The sequence below is a fragment of the Solanum pennellii genome, chromosome 8 (genome assembly GCF_001406875.1).
Source record: "Solanum pennellii chromosome 8, SPENNV200".
Classification (NCBI taxonomy): domain Eukaryota; kingdom Viridiplantae; phylum Streptophyta; class Magnoliopsida; order Solanales; family Solanaceae; genus Solanum; species Solanum pennellii.
This window is the reverse complement of record NC_028644.1, coordinates 54,325,354-54,343,599: the sequence shown is the minus strand read 5'-3', so window position 1 is coordinate 54,343,599 and position 18,246 is coordinate 54,325,354. Positions and strand designations below refer to the sequence as shown.

General features: G+C 36.9%; 2 protein-coding genes across 2 annotated transcripts; one reads left to right on the top strand and one right to left on the bottom strand.

The window, feature by feature from the left end:
- Positions 1 to 1,348: 1,348 nt before the first annotated feature.
- Positions 1,349 to 6,431, top strand: LOC107028926 (mechanosensitive ion channel protein 10-like). Its single transcript, XM_015230173.2, has 6 exons — positions 1,349 to 1,504; positions 1,941 to 3,430; positions 3,560 to 3,680; positions 4,194 to 4,487; positions 4,569 to 4,771; positions 5,886 to 6,431. The coding sequence occupies exons 2-6, from the start codon at positions 1,968 to 1,970 to the stop codon at positions 6,130 to 6,132; spliced, it is 2,328 nt and encodes a 775-aa protein (XP_015085659.1). The 5' UTR covers positions 1,349 to 1,504; positions 1,941 to 1,967; the 3' UTR covers positions 6,133 to 6,431.
- Positions 6,432 to 16,121: 9,690 nt separating this feature from the next.
- LOC107027711 lies at positions 16,122 to 18,246 on the bottom strand. The gene is made up of 3 exons (XM_015228803.1): positions 16,695 to 18,246; positions 16,310 to 16,610; positions 16,122 to 16,171 (listed from the first exon to the last, which is right to left on the bottom strand). The coding sequence occupies exons 1-3, from the start codon at positions 18,219 to 18,221 to the stop codon at positions 16,122 to 16,124; spliced, it is 1,878 nt and encodes a 625-aa protein (XP_015084289.1). The 5' UTR covers positions 18,222 to 18,246.

The following is an 18,246-nucleotide window of genomic DNA, read 5'->3' as shown; positions in this document are numbered from 1 at the left end:
TTATAATTATATAAAAAAAATATTTTCTTGTCCAGTTCTCTTTTGTCTTTATCTCTCTATTATAAATACAAATTATACAAAATAATAATTTGTGATTATATAAAACGAGAGAGATTTGATATACAAATATTTTAACTCGATTCAATTGTATAAGGGTCCGTTTGATCATGCGATATGATATCGTGACATGGTATCATAATATGAAATCATGAAATGAATTTGAAATTTTGTTTGAACATGCGATATAAATTTTTTGTGTTACTTAATTTTCTCATAAACATAAGAATCCTATAAGTTGTAAAATTATTGAAATAGCCCCAATTGTTTATTCAACCTTACCGAATGAATAAAAAAATATAAAATTGCATAATAATTATTACAAAACTATTTGTTTCCCACTTTAGTAACTGTTTTTTCAAACTTTAATTGAATAAAAGAATTGAATATAACTTGTAGTGAACTAGTCTTAAATATATTTATCCACATAATAATGACACTTTCCTAACATTTAACTTGCATTTCTCAATCATGTGACCGAGAAGATGAACCAACAATGTTCTTTGAGTCATTGTTTTTGTTAATATCATCCACAACTATATTTTCATGATCATAGATCATAAATATTACATTACTTCTTTTTGCAAATAATTGTGTACCATTGCGCAAGTTGTGACAATTCTCACTTATGTGTCAATATCATAATGACCATGCCTTGTTTCATTATTTTGAATCTATTTTTTCAAGCTCCAAAAGTCTGTGGGGTTATTTTAATAAAAAATAAACTTTGGATCAATTTTTGTGTTAAAAAATCTCAAATCATGATATGAAATTTCCATGTAATTACATATCATGATTTTTAGAGAATATGGTATTCTATTTCATGATATAGAATCATGAGATGGAATCAGCATGAAATCGTAGGACCAAACGCTGATTTCATATCGTAATATTGTATCGCATGGTTAAACACATACTAAGAATTTAAATTTTATGCAGATATACAAACACAATCATTTATACATCTGTTTTCTCTCGCTTACCTCTCTCGTCTCTCTTCCAATCTCGTTCGTCACTCTAACCTAACACGGAGAACATGCACATATACAAATACAATTTTCATATACACAAATAAATTAACGCCAATTTATACAAATGACCACAATTTATGTAAATTAAATATTTCATAGCAAACATACTTTGACTATAAAGTAGAAATAATAAAATTATAGTTATAAAATATTAATATAATTTTTATATTTGGTATTGCTAAAATTTAGTCGTATGAAAGAAGTAATATGAATGGAGGGAGTACATTTTATTAATTGTGATTCCACTCACGTGGCTAGTTCAAATACTATGTGTGCTGTGAACTGTCCCTCTCCAAAGCTCTAGCAAAGTTTTCCATTAAAATATGTGCCTCCCCCTCAGTTTTCCACCGTCTTCACTACTTTCTTCTCTGGCCCCCTTTTTCTTGAAAGTTGAAACCCTCGCCTCCCTCGAACTTGTAAGTTTCTTTCTTTCTTTCTTTCTTCCATTGTTTATGTAAAATCTTTTGTCTAATTAGGACACTACTCTATTAGTATATTCACTTACAATGGGGTTCTATTACTGTCTCTGCTGTTCCCTTCTCTTGTTTTTTTCCTCTCTACCAACTTGCTGCTTCTTTTATTCTTTTTCTTTGATTCACAACATATTCTTTTTTTTACTCAACTGTTTCTGTTAGATAATCCCATAAAGATTGCATCTTTGGAAAAAGAACTTGTCCCCCTCCTTTTGGAACAATATAAAGTAGATAATAACACGTCTTTTTTTGCTGAATCTTTGATTAACCAGTCTGTGTTTGCCTCTTTTGTCAAAAGTTGGGTGAAAACTTTGAATTCTACAGTTATGTTTACTCTATTATTGCATTGTGTGATCCTTTCTTCTTTCTCATTCTTCAGGTGCTTGATGTTTAACTTGGCTTTGGAATGGATGCAAATGGTAAAGCTGTAAAATTTAGTGGGGAGATTGGCATGGCAGAGAACAAGAAACCCCCCAGTGAAGTGGTTGTCATGATCTCTGGAGATGAAAGAGATTCTAACAGTCCTGTTCGACCACCAAGATCAACAGTTGATCCCCCTATAGTTTCCCAGATTCCAAGGACTGTGCAAGTGAATGATTCCTCACCTGAAATTTCAAGGTATTCTCCAACCCCAAGCCCAAGTGCCAACAAACCACCCAAAATCCCAACTAATGAAACTCTCAGTCGGCGAAAATCGTTTGCCAGCTCTGCATTTTCAAAACCCAAGTCAAGATTTGGTGAACAATCTCTACCTATTGATGCCAACATGTTTGATGAACAACCTGAGCCAAGTGCAAATTCCCCTTATAGAAATGTATCTAACCGTGCTTCGCCTACTGCTAAAATGGGTTCCAGTGATACATTTAAAGAGACTACAAGAACAGTATCTATATCTGTAACCCCAAGAACACCGTTAATGGCATCACCGGGTGGTTTTGGAGGAGTCGATGAAGATGAGGAGATATATAAGAAAGTGAGCTCAAGGAATAAGTTGAAGTATAACAAATTTAAGACAAAAGTTCTGATTGAATGGCTGGTGTTTCTTTGTCTTTTAGGATGTTTGCTTGCTAGTCTATTGGTTAAGAAGTTTGAACACTGGAAACTTTGGGATTTGAAGATCTGGAAGTGGATTGTCCTTGTTATGGTGACCTTTAGTGGCATGTTGGTTACTAAGTGGTTTATACATTTTGTTGCCTTGTTGATAGAGTTGAACTTTTTATTGAGGAAGAAGGTGTTATATTTTGTCTTTGGTCTAAAGAAAAGTGTTCAAGTTTGCATTTGGTTTGGCTTGGTTCTTCTCGCATGGGTTCTGCTTTTCTCAAATGAGGAACGGTCACATTCCACTGAGAAGGTTACTAATTTTATTACATGGACTATAGCAGCTTTACTTATCGGATCATTCTTGTGGCTCTTGAAGACTTTGCTGCTAAAGATTTTGGCTGCCTCCTTCCATGTCAATACATTCTTTGATAGGATTCAAGAATCAATCTTTCATCAGTATATTCTACTGACCCTATCAGGACTTCCAGTTATGGAGTCTGCTCAGATGCTGGGGAGATCAAACAGTGTTGCCAGTCAATTCAGTTTCCGCAAAACATTGAAGGGAAAAGATGGGAAGGAAAAGAAGGAAAAGGCGGTAATTGATATTAATAAGCTTCATGAGATGAAGCGAGAAAAGGTCTCTGCATGGACCATGAAAATGTTAGTTGATGTAATATCTAACTCAGGACTTTCCACTATCTCTGGCTCGTTAGGTGAAAATGATTATGATATAGGATGTGAGCAAACGGATAAGGAGATCAACAATGAGGAGGAAGCAATTGCTGCTGCCTACCACATCTTCAGGAATGTCGCACCGCCTGGTTCCAAGTAAGAAAACACTAGCATTTGAAACATCACTATGATGTTTCAATATGTCACATCCTAAGTAAATATCCTGTAACATTCTTTTATTTAGTGTCATCTCTCTTGATTCACATAATTCATTTCCGTGTGTAGGTTCATTGATGAGTATGACCTTAAGAGATTCTTGATTAAAGAAGAGGTCGATATTGTGTTCCCCATGATAGATGTGGCAGAAACTGGACAGATTGATAGGAAAGCATTGACGGAATGGGTGGTATGCTCAGTACTTAATCATTTTTTTTGGATTATGCTCGACAATTTGATGTAAAAGAATCTAAATCAGTTGGATTAAGGGTGCACCATGCTCATATTGTTTGAGTTTGCAATAACTTTTGGCATGATTTAAACTAGATCCATTTCATCTGGTGTTTAATTACTAAAATGATACAGAATGTCGGGATCTAGAAAATAAAACATAATAATAATTCTGGACATTTTTCTGGTGATTAGTGTAGCACAATTAGAGCTCTCCTGTTTATGTAATCGCATCATGCACATGAACTACATAATATAACTGCTTTCCTGCAAGCACCTCCCAAAACAGGAGAGCAGCCATCTAAGTGAATAGAAACCATCATCTGGTGTTGATTAGATGTCAAATGTATGAGTCCTTCCTATTGACTTCGCTAGGTCATTCGTTGGATTAATGAGATGGTCATGGAATGAGTATTTATCATTTTTGGCATATCAATCATTTTTAGTTTTTTGGCATATCAATGTCTTGCAGGTCAAGGTTTATCAAGGACGCAGAGCTCTATCACATGCTTTGAATGATACAAAAACTGCTGTAAAGCAATTAAACAAGCTTGTGACATGTATTTTGATTGTCATAATAATCATCATCTGGCTCCTCTTGGTGGGTATAGCGACTACTAAAGTGCTTGTCTTTCTGTCGTCACAACTCGTGGTAGCTGCTTTTATTTTTGGGAATACTTGCAAGACTATATTTGAAGCTATCATATTTGTATTTGTGATGCATCCTTTTGATGTTGGCGATCGATGCGTCATTGATGGTGTTCAGGTAATGTCTGCTAATTGCATCTTCTTGCTGTTTTGCATTTTTTTCTTTGTTAATTCACACTTTTATCTTGCAAATTGACAGATGACTGTTGAAGAAATGAATATCTTGACCACAGTATTCTTGAGGTTTGATAACGAAAAGATATTCTACCCAAATTCAGTTTTGGCGGTCAAGCCAATCAGCAACTTCTACAGAAGTCCTGATATGGGTGATAACTTTGAGTTTTCCGTTGACTACAGAACACCTGTGGAAAAGATAGGAGCTTTAAAAGAGAAAATCAAGAGGTAAATAGAAAGTTCTTGCATCTTTTTCCAGTATCTGCAGTTGATTTGCATTTGAAAGTTATTAGGAGAAAGACACGACATTCATAATTAACGATATTGACTTCTATATCAGTTTGTAAGATATAGTTTTTGATAAGGGTAAGTGCTTCCATAAATTAAAGCTAGTCTAGCTAGAATCTGAACATTCAATGTTGAAAATTCATCTTAAACCCTGTATTTCTCTAACTGTAGAAAAGCGGTTTAATACTAGGGGTCTTTCCACACTTACTGGAAACCATGAATCTAAGATTTGGCTTAGGCTTTATTCTCCAGCAACTACCATTAATTTAGTATTTGAGCTTAGGCTTTATATTTCAAGGGCAGTTAGTTTAAGGTTTAAAGTTTTGAGGAAACATATTACAGTTTGGACATGAGATGTTGATTAGTGTTCCTCCCATGACAAAACTGTAAATCGTCAACTTGATGGTAGATAAGGATATCTTATGTGTATAAGTATTGCCCTATATTCCTTTTCATAAAAAGAAAAGTAAAATTATTGCTCTATACTCCTACTCATAAAAAGAAAAGAAAAAGTATTCCCCTATACCTTGTGATTATTGAGATGGATGTGTAGACATACTTGGAGAGACAGGATTAAAAATTAAGATATTTGAGACAAGGTGAGAGTGACCTCCATAGTGGACAAGATGAGGAAAGTGAAGCGAAGATAGTTCAGGCATGTGAAGAAGAGATGTACAAATGCCCTAGTGAGAAGATGTGAGAGTTTGGCCATGGTAAGTCTAAGGAGAGGTAGAGGTAGGCCAAAAAGTTCTAGGGAGAGGTGATTAGGCAAGACATGTTACACCTGTAAGGCTGCAACTTATTGAGGATGTGGAGGATATGAAGGTCGAGGATTAGGATAAAAGGTTAGTAGGTAGTCGAGCATTGTCTAGATTTCCTTGTCAATATTATTATTATGACTCTTCTATTATCTTATTCTTCGATATTTATATGTACTTGTTGTTTCCGTTGCTTCTTCCTTTGCTTATGTTATCATATTATTTCTTGTTGCTATTGTTCTTTTCTCTATTACATCATCATGACTTGTTCACCTTTCTTGTTATTGATGTATCAGGTATTTAGAGAAAACCCCCCAATATTGGCATCCAAATCATAGTGTGGTGGTGAAGGAGATTGAAAATATGAACAAAATAAAAATGGCTATCTTTTTCAATCATACGATGAACTTTCAGAACTATGGCGAAAAGAACAGACGGAGAACTGAACTGATCCTAGAAATGAAGAAAATGTTTGATGACCTGAATATAAAATATGATCTTCTTCCTCAGGAAGTTCATCTTGTGGAACAGAGAGGACACTAGATGACTTTATTTTAAGTGTAGCTTCCACTGCAAAAGGTTTTCATTTACATTTGTTTGACCAATGAACTCCTGGCTCTGCAATGCTGAAGACTGATATTTGTAACATTAAAAGTTTCATCTGCTAATATTTTTTGATGAAATTATGTTGCAAGGTATTTATCCTTTGTCAGTTTTCACAAATTTGGTTTCTAATGATTTTTACCAACTCTTGTGTTGTTTGAGTGTTAGTGGGCAGAGGAGCCAGAAGAGCACTTTTTCTTTCTCCTTTTCTATGTTAGCTTTCAACATGTTTCAAACCAGTAATGAGCATCTCTCTGTGATGGATAACATGCAACTGAGTTCTTGTTGTGAATTTGTACGACAACAACTAATATAAGTCAGTGGGTGACAGTAATGTATCCTAATTAATATATGCAAAAAAATAACTATACTTGTATGTGCCTTCTTTAAATTTGTGTACTTTACTTCCCTCTTGATCTGTACAACATTTCAACAGCCTGTGTAGTGTTGTTCTTCTAAGCAGATCATTGCACCCCAGATTGATGCTGCTGCTTCCTTGTGAAAATGTTTTCCGGTACTTCCTCTTAATGCACTCCAATACCTGTTGATAATTGTGGTAAAACAGAGAATCAATCTTATTTGAAATGTTAGAGCAAGTGCTCTTTAATATATATATATAGATCGTTGGGTTTAGCAAGTGTGAATGGGAAAAGAAAAGAGAGAATATGAAAAGTGAGGGAACTATTTTGGAGGGAAAATAAAAAGTCATTTGTAAAGTGTAAATGAAAAGTCATTTCTCCCATATCGGCAAAAGAAAGGGAAATTGTTGTCCTTATACAAGGAAACACTTCCATTACTTGTTAAAGAGCTAAGAAGAAGATGCTCCCTCGCGCCGTCGTCGCTCGACTTCGGCTTCAGATTTTTTGGACAAAATTTATTTATTCAGTTTTTGTTAAATCAAATAAATCCTGTTAATATTATCTCTTATAAATTTGCGGGTAACGGTAACATTCCAAAAAGTTGTTACTCTTTCCGAAAAGCCGTTATTTTTCTAACAGACACATTTTTTCGAAAAGTTATTATTTTTTTCAAAAGACACAACTTTCTGGATAAAACGGGTCTGAACAGATTTCTCTGAACAGACACGTTTCTTGCTGAAAATGGCTATAAAAGGAAGTCAATTTTCGTTTTTTCAAACACTGAATTTTTTCCTCCTCTGCATAAATTTTTTCTCTCAGACAAATCAAAGTGTCGATCGACTGAGTCTGTGTGACTTGTTGCTGTTCTGAAGTTCGCTGAAGTTAAAGAAATTTGAGGTACCGCTATTTCTTTAACAGGATTAATCCATTTTATCTTGAGAGAAATTAATCCATAACCTCGGGTACAGTGAGGGGATTAAATTTCTTAAGGACACACAGTAGTTTCTGTGGACTCGGATTACTTCTTGTATACTTTATGTTTCATCTTTTTCTGTTTCTGTCGTTTTAGGCTAACCTTATAATACAGGTTGAATAACAATCTTAAGAAATTTAATAAGTTTCTGTATTTGAAGTTTCTGGAGATTAAAACCTTTATGTTTTTTTACTCTGCTTGAATTTTTAAAATTCATTCGATTAACGATTAAAAGAACATAAAAACTTTATCGTTAAATTAGAAACAGTCTGTGTAAAGATTTGTTCTTTACTGTTAGTATTTCAAATACTTAAATTATCTGCCATTTGTGACACAAAAAAAGAAAAATGACTAACTCAAGTCAAACAAATGCTGGAACAGTAAGTGCTGGAACAGTAAGTGCTGCAACAGTAAGTGCTGCAACAACATCGGTTGCACATAATCGTTCAAATGCTGCCTTAGCGCCGGCTGAGAAACCTGCAAAGTTTTCTGGAGTCGACTTTAAGAGATGGCAGCAGAAGATGTTCTTCTATCTCACTATGTTGAGTCTGCAGAAGTTCATTAATGAGCATTGTTCCTGTTATGTCAGATGAAACTCCGCCTAATGAACGATTCTTGGTAACAGAAGCATGGACACACTCAGATTTTTTGTATAAAAATTATATTCTGAGTGGCCTGCAAGATGATCTGTACAATGTGTACAGCAATGTCAAAACCTCAAAAGAACTTTGGGATGCTTTAGAAAAGAAGTACAAAACAGAAGATGCCGGAATGAAGAAATTCATTGTGGAAAAATTTCTGGACTATAAGATGATAGACAGTAAGACCGTCGTCACCCAAGTTCAAGAACTGCAGGTTATAATTCATGATCTCCTTGCTGAAGGTATAAATTTATTTAATGCCTATGTTAGAAATATTAAGTTTTTCCTTAATACTCACATAATCTTTAATGTAGGATTGATTGTAATGATGTCTTTCAAGTGACTATAATTATTGAAAAGTTACCTCCATTATGGAAGGACTTCAAAAATTACTTGAAACATAAACGCAAGGAGATGACTGTTGAAGATCTCATAGTAAGGTTGAGAATCGAAGAGGATAATAAGGCTGCAGAAAAGAGATCACGTGATAATTCAGCAATATCTGGAGTAAATTTTGTTGAAGAAGATCCCACAAAATTAAAGAAAAGAAAGAAAGCATCTGGTCCAAAAAGCAATCCTCCTAAGAAGAAATTCAACGGAAACTGCTTCAACTGTGGTAAACATGGTCATAGGGCTACTGAATGCGGGGGTCCTAAGAAGGACAAGAAAAAGAAGGATCAAGCAAACTTGGCTGAAAAAGGAGAAATGGACGATCTCTGTGCAATGCTTTCAGAATGTAACTTGGTTAGAAATCCAAGAGAATGGTGGATAGATTCTTGTGCCTCATGCCATGTTTGTGCTAACAAAGAATTATTTTCATCATATACTGTTTATGGCAAACTTCGTTGTTGCAAAGGTGGAAGGAACTGGCAAAGTCCTATTAAAGATGACATCAGGCAAGGTGGTGACTTTGAATAGGGTCTCTTATGTTCCAGAATTGAGAAAGAATTTAGTTTCAATTCCAGTTCTGACCAAGAATGGATTCAAATGTGTATTTGTTTCTGGTAAAGTAGTAGTAAGCAAGAATGATATGTATGTAGAAAAAGGCTACCTTAGTGATGGCCTTTTCAAACTCAATGTAATTGCAGTTGATATGAATAAAGATTTTGCTTCTTCTTACTTGCTTGAGTCTAAATGTTTATGGCATGAACGTTTGGGACACGTTAATAACAAAACCTTGCGAAAACTGATTAACTTAAATATTTTGCCAAAATTTGAGTGCAATAAATCAAAATGTGAAATTTGCGTTGAATCTAAGTATGCTAAGAATCCTTATAAATATGTTGAAAGGAATTCAAATCCTTTAGAATTGATTCACACTGATATTTGTGACATGAAGTCAACACCATCACGTGGTGGGAAAAAGTATTTCATAACTTTTATTGACGATTGCACTAGATATTGTTATGTCTATTTGCTAAATAGTAAGGATGAAGCAATAGATGCATTTAGGCAATATAAAACTGAAGTTGAAAATCAGTTAGATAAAAAGATCAAAATGATCAGAAGTGATAGAGGTGGAGAATATGAATCTCCATTTGCAGAAATATGTTTAGAAAATGGAATAATCCATCAAACTACTGCTCCCTACACTCCTCAGTCTAATGGAATTGCAGAAAGGAAAAATCGAACTTTAAAAGAAATGATGAATGCATTACTTATAAGTTCAGGTTTACCACAGAACTTGTGGGGGGAAGCTATCCTTACAGCAAATCAAATACTTAACAGAGTGCCTCACTCAAAGACAAATGTAATTCCATATGAGAAATGGAAAGGTAGAGAACCCAACTTGTAATATTTCAAAGTGTGGGGGTGTCTAGCCAAAGTCCAAGTTCCGACAAGAGGGTAAAATAGGGCCTAAGACTGTGGATTGTGTATTCATTGGATATGCCACAAACAGTAAGGCATGTCGATTTTTGGTTCATAAGTCCGAACATTCGGATATTCATGATAATACAGTAATGGAATCCGATAGTGCTGAATATTTTGAACATAATCTATCCGTATAAAACTAGACTTGAGTCATCTAGTGGGGGATCTAAACAACCCAGAGAAGAATTAAAAGAGAATGAACCCAATGAAGAAAGTCCAAGACGCAGTAAACGTCAAAGGACATCTACTTCATTTGGATATGATTTTGTAACATTTCTTCTTGAAAGTGAGCCTCAAACATTCAAGGAAGCAATGTTATCTAGCGACTCAACCTCTTGGAAGTAGACTGTTAATAGTGAAATTGAATCAATCTTAAGCAATCATACTTGGGAGTTGGTTGATCTTCCNATTAATAGTGAAATTGAATCAATCTTAAGCAATCATACTTGGGAGTTGGTTGATCTTCTTCTAGGGAACAAATCCTTGGGTTCAAAATGGATTTTTAAAAGGAAGATGAAAGATGATGGAACTATTGATAAATATAAAGCAAGACTTGTTGTCAAAGGTTTTAGACAAAAAGAATGTCTTGATTATTTTGACACATACTCTCCAGTGACTAGGATTACATCAATTCGGATGTTAATTGCACTAGCTGCAGTATACGATCTTGAAATTCATCAAATGGATGTGAAAACAGCCTTCTTAAATGGAGAGCTGGAAGAAGAAATTTACATAGAACAGCCTGAGGGTTTTGTAGTTCCTGGTAAAGAAAAGAAAGTGTGCAAACTTATTAAGTCACTTTATGGGCTAAAACAAGCACCAAAACAATGGCATGCAAAGTTTGATCAAACCATGTTGTCAAATGGATTTAAGATCAATGAATGTGATAAATGTGTTTACATTAAAGATACTCCAAATCAGGAAGTTATTTTATGCCTATATGTAGATGATATGCTTATAATGAGCAAAGACATTGCTAATATAAAAGCTACAAAGCGTATGCTCGCTAGTAAGTTTGNATGGAAGAAGAAATTTAACATAGAACAACCTGAGGGTTTTGTAGTTCCTGGTAAGGAAAAGAAAGAGTGCAAACTTATTAAGTCACTTTATGGACTAAAACAAGCACCAAAACAATGATATGCAAAGTTTGATCAAACCATGTTGTCAAATGGATTTAAGATCAATGAATGTGATAAATGTGTTTACATTAAAGATACTCCAAATCAGGAAGTTATTTTATGCCTATATGTAGATGATATGCTTATANACTTAATGTATGTCATTAATTGTACACGACCAGACATAGCTTGCACTATCAGTAAACTGAGTCGATACACAAGTAATCCTAATCAAAGCGGTTGGCAATGAAGAGAGTTTTGGGATACTTAGATGACACTCAAAACTATGCTTTACATTACAACAAATATCCAGCCGTTCTTGAAGGATATAGTGATGTAAATTGGATTACTGGGTCAACTGAAATAAAATCCACAAGTGGATGCGTTTTTACTATTGGTGGAGGAGCAATATTTTGGAAATCATCCAAACAAACATGTATAGCTCGCTCTACAATGGAGTCTGAATTCATTGCTTTAGACAAGGCAGGTGAAGAAGCTGAATGGCTCTGAAATTTCTTAGAAGATATTCCATTTTGGCCCAAACCAATGACCCCTATATGTATACACTGTGATAGTCAAGCTGCAATAGGAAGGGCTGGAAGCATTATGTATAACGGCAAGTCTCGTCACATAAGACGAAGACATAACTCTGTGAGACAACTACTCTTTAGTGGAATTATCACAATTGACTATGTGAAGTCAAAAGATAATGTGTCGGATCCACTTACAAAAGTCCTAACTAGAGAGAAAGTTGAGACCATCGACGGGAATGGGACTATGGCCGAGAACAAGTCATTGTGGCGGTAACTCTACTGAGAAGACTGGAGATCCCAAGATCTAGGTTCAAGGAGATAAAACAAAGTCATTGATGACGGTTCAACATTGTCAAGAAAAATTATTATTTTATGGTCCATTCTCATGATGAGACAATGTTTAGTAACCAGGATAAAGACATAAGGACTTTTTAATGGTTTCTAAGTTTGATACAGGGAATATCAAATGGTGTATCTATGGGATAAACACATTTAGAAATCACCTATGTGTCACGACCCAAAAATCACGAGTTGTGATGGCACCTATATTCCCAACCAATAGGTAAGCCAACCAACATATTTAACAAACTTAACTAACTAGTGAGTGAAAAAAAAATAAAATAAGCCAAATCTTCAATATTGAGTTCCTTATAAGTACGAATGCGGAAAACTGAAAAAAAATACTAACCAAGAATTGGTGTCATAAGTACAAGAGCTTCTAGAATACGATGCAAGTCTGAAACTAAAATGACAAATCTAATATAAGGGATATCCTGTCTGAATACTGAATAACAGGATATCCTGTCTGAATACCGAATCAGTCAAATATCGACATACTACATAACCACCTCGATTATCACAACTATACAGGTGTAATAAAGAAAACACAATCACACAAGGATTTCAAGTCAATAATATATCACCTAATGCCCATATGCTTGGCATTCTCAAATTACAATTCACATTCTATAGTAGAAATTTTCCGTTTTATAACACCGGTAATCGTACCAATGCCCGTCACACCATAGATACGAGACCCCCATCTTTCGCCCTTACCCCTTTGTCTATTTTCATTTTTAATCTTTAATTAGGAAAACGTCCTTCAACAAGTCTAAAAGTCTTAACATACCTTAAGAGCCGAACCTCGTGCCACGAATCTTCAAGATAATTCCTTCCCTTTTCGCAAAGTTTCGGAACGTTCCCAATCTACCAATTATGCAATATTCATAAGTAAGCAAATTTTTGTAGACATTCAAATTATTATATGTCTATCATAGACGCTAAACTCACTCATATTTCTAACCAAACTCCCAATCTTGATATATATTGGTATGCCCAATTTTTCATACTTGCTAAATTTCAAGCCAAGAACTTAACTTTAACATCTCCCAATACCATTGAATTCAATGTTAAATTATATAATATACACCTAATAATTAATTACCTATCTCAATATATCAAACTATTATCTTAGTTTTATATATGTATAAAATAATAATCAACAAATCACTGCTCCAACGTGACCTTCTCCTTTTTTTTCTTTTTTTTTTCTTCCTAAACGTCAATTCCCTGCAACCTGCCAATTCCTTTTCCTTTTTTTTTAAGGCATTCTCTTAATTGCCAATCATTGGCATGATTGCCCAATGATTGGCTTGAGATTCCATTCCCCTCCCCACCATTTTAATACCAAAAAGATATACTAATAATAATGAATACGAGAAAATTATAGACCAACGACCCTCTTTTTTTTTCTTTCAAATCTGCAACTACGACTATATATAAATTTCAACTTTAAAAATATTCCTATATATGGCAATCATTAGGAATTCTTAATAACTAAACATCCATTCAATTCAATCTAATAATTTTACTAAAGTTATATCTCTTTTAATAACAAGTTACGACAAACAATACGATATCAACAGATTCTTCACGCCAACAATTTTTACCACTAATGCATGCTTATGCAGAATATAGATCGGTTAAGGAAAAACTTTTACCTTCAATATTTTACTTCGTTCCTCTTTGTTCTGTAATCTACGCTGCCCAAAAAAAAAATCAGTTTCTACCTCTTTTGTTTTCTGCCCTTCTAATGTTAATTAAGTAAAATAAATAAACTAACCCCACTAACCTAAATCAATTAATGGGTCAAGTAAAAAGGTATTAAATGAATTATGGATATGACCCACTAACTATTAACTAGATTAATTCTTCACTAAAAATTTTATCAACTAAATATTCTTAGTTTCGAATAGTTTAAAAATACCCCTTTAAATTTTCAAAAGGAGTCAAACTAGTCCTAGTTCTCAAAACGACCTAGCGGGTCGTTACATCACCTACCACTTAAACAAACGTTCGTCCTCGAACGGGAAAAGAAAAGAGCTAACCTGAACGCTCAAAAAGATGAGGATATTTACTCCTCATGTCTGACTCTGTCTCCCATGTAGCCTCCTCCACTGGACGATGCTTCCACTGAACCTTTACTGAAGCAATCTCCTTGGACCTTAGCTTCCGAATTTGCCTATCCAAAATGGTGATCGGCTCTTCCTCAAAAGTCAAATTCTGATCAAGTAACACTGAATCCCATTGAATCACATGATCACCACCCCGATGATACTTCTTAAGCATTGAAATATGAAATACAGGATGGACACCTGACAAACCAGGTGGCAAAGCCAACTGATACGCCACCTCACCAATACGCTCAACAATCTCGAAAGGACCAATATACCTTGGGCTCAACTTGCCCTTCTTTCCAAACCTCATCACACCCTTCATGGGTGAAACCTTCAATAAAACCCTCTCTCCAACCATAAACTCTAAATCACGAATCTTTCGATCTGCATAACTCTTTTGCCTACTCTGAGCCATGAGAAGTCTATCTTGGATCAACTTGACCTTGTCCAAGGACTCCCTCAACAAATCTGTACCCCATGGTCTAACCTCAAATGCATCAAACCAGCCAATTGGAGATCGACATCTCCTACCATACAGAGCCTCAAATGGTGCCATCTCAATGCTCGAATGATAACTATTATTGTAAGCAAACTCCGCTAAAGGCAAGAACTGATCCCACTGACCACCAAAGTCAATCACACACGCCCGCAACATGTCCTCAAGAACCTGAATAGTCCGCTCAGACTGACCATCAGTCTGAGGGTGAAAGGCTGTACTAAGATCCACCCGAGTGCCCAACTCTTTCTGCATAGACCGCCAGAAATGAGATGTAAATTGGGTGCCACGATCTGAAATAATAGATATAGGAACCCCATGCAACCGAACTATCTCCCGAATATAAATCTTGGCTAACCTTTCTGAGTTATAGGTAGTCTGAACTGGTACAAAGTGTGCAGACTTAGTCAGTCGATCCACGATGACCCATATAGCATCAAACTTACCCAAGGTACGTGGCAACCCTACCACAAAGTCCATAGCAATGCGCTCCCACTTCCACTCAGGTATGGGCATCCTCTGAGTCATACCTCCAGGCTTTTGGTGTTCATACTTCACTTGCTGACAATTCAAACATCGAGATACAAAATCTACTATGTCCCTCTTCATACGACACCACCAATAGTGTTGCTTCAAGTCACGATACATCTTAGTAGCCCCCGGATGAATAGAGTACCTCGAACTATGAGCCTCCTCCATGATCAATCTAGTCAAATCACCTGTACGAGGAACACATATACGACCCTTAATCCTCAAAACTCCCTCACTATCAAGAATTGCAGCCTTGGCTTCTCCTTTTAAAACCTTGTCCCTAATCTTACATAAATCACCATCATCAAACTGTTGAGCCCGAATCTGCTCCAACAAGGATGACCTAGCCTCCATATAAGCCAACACCTTACCAGATTCTGAAATATCAAGTCTCACAAAGCTATTGGCCAGGGATTGGACATCCCTAGCTAAAGGACGCTCGCCAACCTGTAACATGGCTAGACTACCCATACTTACCGCCTTCCGACTCAAGGCATCTGCTACAACATTTGCTTTGCCTGGGTGATAAAGAATAGTCATATCGTAGTCTTTGAGCAACTCCAACCATCTCCTCTGCCTCAAATTTAGATCCCTCTGATTGAATATATACTGGAGACTACGATGATCCGTGAACACCTCACAATGCACGCCATAAAGATAATGCCTCCAAATCTTTAATGCAAACACAACAGCCGCCAACTCTACATCATGAATAGGGTAGTTCTTCTTATGAACCTTTAACTGCCTCGAAGCATAAGCTATCACCCTTCACTTCTGCATCAACACACAACCAAGACCAATCCGAGAAGCATCACAATATACAACAAAACCCTCTCCCTCCACGGGTAGGGTCAAAATCGGAGCAGTAGTCAATAAAGTCTTGAGCTTTTGGAAACTAACCTCACATTCGTCAGACCACTGAAAAGTCACCTCCTTCTGTGTCAATCTAGTTAATGGAGATGCAATGGATGAGAAACCCTCACCAACCGTCGATAATAACCTGCAAGGCCCAAGAAACTTTGAATCTCAGTAACTGAAGCAGGTCTGACCCAATCTCTAACCACCTCAATCTTCTTAGGATCCACCATGATACCCTCCTTGGAATCCTTCAACTCTTTCAATTCAGCCGGTGCCATACGATAAGGAGGAATGGAAATAGGCCGAGTGTCTGGCTCCACATCAATACAAAAATCAATATCACGATCTCGTGGAAGGCCTGGCAAATCGGTCGGAAATACTTCTGAAAATCCACTCACTAATGGAATAGACTCAAGCATAGGAGTCTCCATACTAGTATCTCGAATGTGGGCCAAGTACGCCAAACATCCTCTCTGTACCAACTGACGAGCCTTAAGGAATGATATCACACCCTTAGAAGGATGACTAAGAGTACTTCTCCATTCTACTATAGGAATTCCAGGCATAGCTAAAGTGATGGTCTTGGCATGACAATTTAAAATTTCGTGGTAAGAAGATAACCAATCCATACCAAGAATCACATCAAAATCTATCATATCTAAGACCTTTAAATCTGCATGAGTGTCATACCCCATCAAAGTAACAGTACATAAACGATACACCTGATCTACAACTACAGAATCCCCGACAGGAGTAGAAATACGTATCGACAAATCAAGAGACTCACACAATATATCCAGACTAGGAGCAAAATATGTGGACACATAAGAATAAGTAGAGCCTGGATCAAATAATACAGTAGCTGGTCGATGACAAACCGGAATAATACCTGTGATAACAGCATCTGAGGCTTCAGCCTCTGGCCTACCTGGAAAAGCATAACAGTGAGAACGACCTCCATCAGATTGTGAACCTCCACGACCACCACCTCGACCAGAAGGAGAACCACCTCTACCTGAATGAGAACCACCTCTACCATTCTGTGCACCACCCCTAGCTGGAGGTTGTGCAGCCCTGGAAGTCGAAGCCTGAGAACCCTGATGTAAGCCACCACGTCTGGTCCTAGGGCAGTCTCTCACAAAGTGTCCCATATCACCACACTCAAAGCAACCCCTACGAGACGCAGGCTGATGAGAGGAACCTGAATGACCAGAATGCCCTCCACGAACTACAGGTCTAGAAGATGAACCCTGCGAAGTATGTACCGAGCTCGAAGAGTTATGCCCAGCGTAACCAGCCTCAGACGCTGGTATAGCAGCATGAATGGGTCTGCTGGACTGAGGGTGATAACCTCTGCCCAAGTAACCCCGACTCCTAGGCGGAGCACCACCATAATCACCTGAATAACGAGTCCTCTTGCCCTCTCGCTGCTCAAATCCCTCACGTCGAATCATCTCCAACTCCTTAGCAGCATCTACCACTTTCTGGAATGGAACACCAGAAGCAGCAACCTGAGAAACTCCTAGACGAATTGGAATAATCAGCCCCTTAACAAACCTCCTCACTCTCTCAGCCTCTGTGGGAAGTATCATCGAAGCATGCCTAGCCAAGGCATGAAATTTACCCTCATACTCTGCAACTGACATACCATTTTGCTGCAAACCCTCAAACTCGGCCCTCTTGCGCTCCCTCTCACTGCGTGGAACAAATTTGGATAGAAATACCTGAGTAAACTCAGTCCAGGATAGTGGATGAGATCCAGCTGGCCTACTACTAATATAATCCCTCCACCACTGCTTAGCAGAGCCAGTCATCTGAAACGCTGTGTAGTCAACTCCATGAGACTCCACTAATCCAAGATTATGCAACCTCTCATGACAACTAACTATAAACTCATATGCATCCTCAGCTAAGTCACCAGTATAAGTAGGAGGATTCATTAGTCTGAACCTCCCAAACATCTTTTGCTCATCAATAGTCATAGAAGGCCTGTTCACCAAATGTGATGTCATATCTGGAAACTCCATACTATCCAAACGAGGAGCTACAGCGGCAGCTGGCTGAGTCCTGGGAGTCTGAGAATCTGGAGCAACTATCGGATCTGGAGTTTGACCTCCAACACGGGTCTGTGAGCCATCAGAAGTGACAGGCAAAGCTCCTGCCTGGGCCATCCCCTCTAGGATTCCTAACATACGAGCCAAGGTATCTTGAAGCACT

Bases quoted from the DNA above. Each gene is read 5' to 3' on its own strand.
- LOC107028926 (XM_015230173.2), top strand. From the start codon at position 1,968: ATGGATGCAAATGGTAAAGCTGTAAAATTTAGTGGGGAGATTGGCATG. The intron at 3,681-4,193 runs GTATGCTCAGTA...AATGTCTTGCAG, and splicing joins AAGCATTGACGGAATGGGTG to GTCAAGGTTTATCAAGGACG. The intron at 4,488-4,568 runs GTAATGTCTGCT...GCAAATTGACAG, and splicing joins GCGTCATTGATGGTGTTCAG to ATGACTGTTGAAGAAATGAA.
- LOC107027711 (XM_015228803.1), bottom strand. From the start codon at position 18,221: ATGTTAGGAATCCTAGAGGGGATGGCCCAGGCAGGAGCTTTGCCTGTC. The intron at 16,611-16,694 runs GTCTTAGATATG...TGTCATGCCAAG, and splicing joins ACACTCATGCAGATTTAAAG to ACCATCACTTTAGCTATGCC. The intron at 16,172-16,309 runs GTATGGCACCGG...TGGGCCTTGCAG, and splicing joins TATTTCCATTCCTCCTTATC to GTTATTATCGACGGTTGGTG.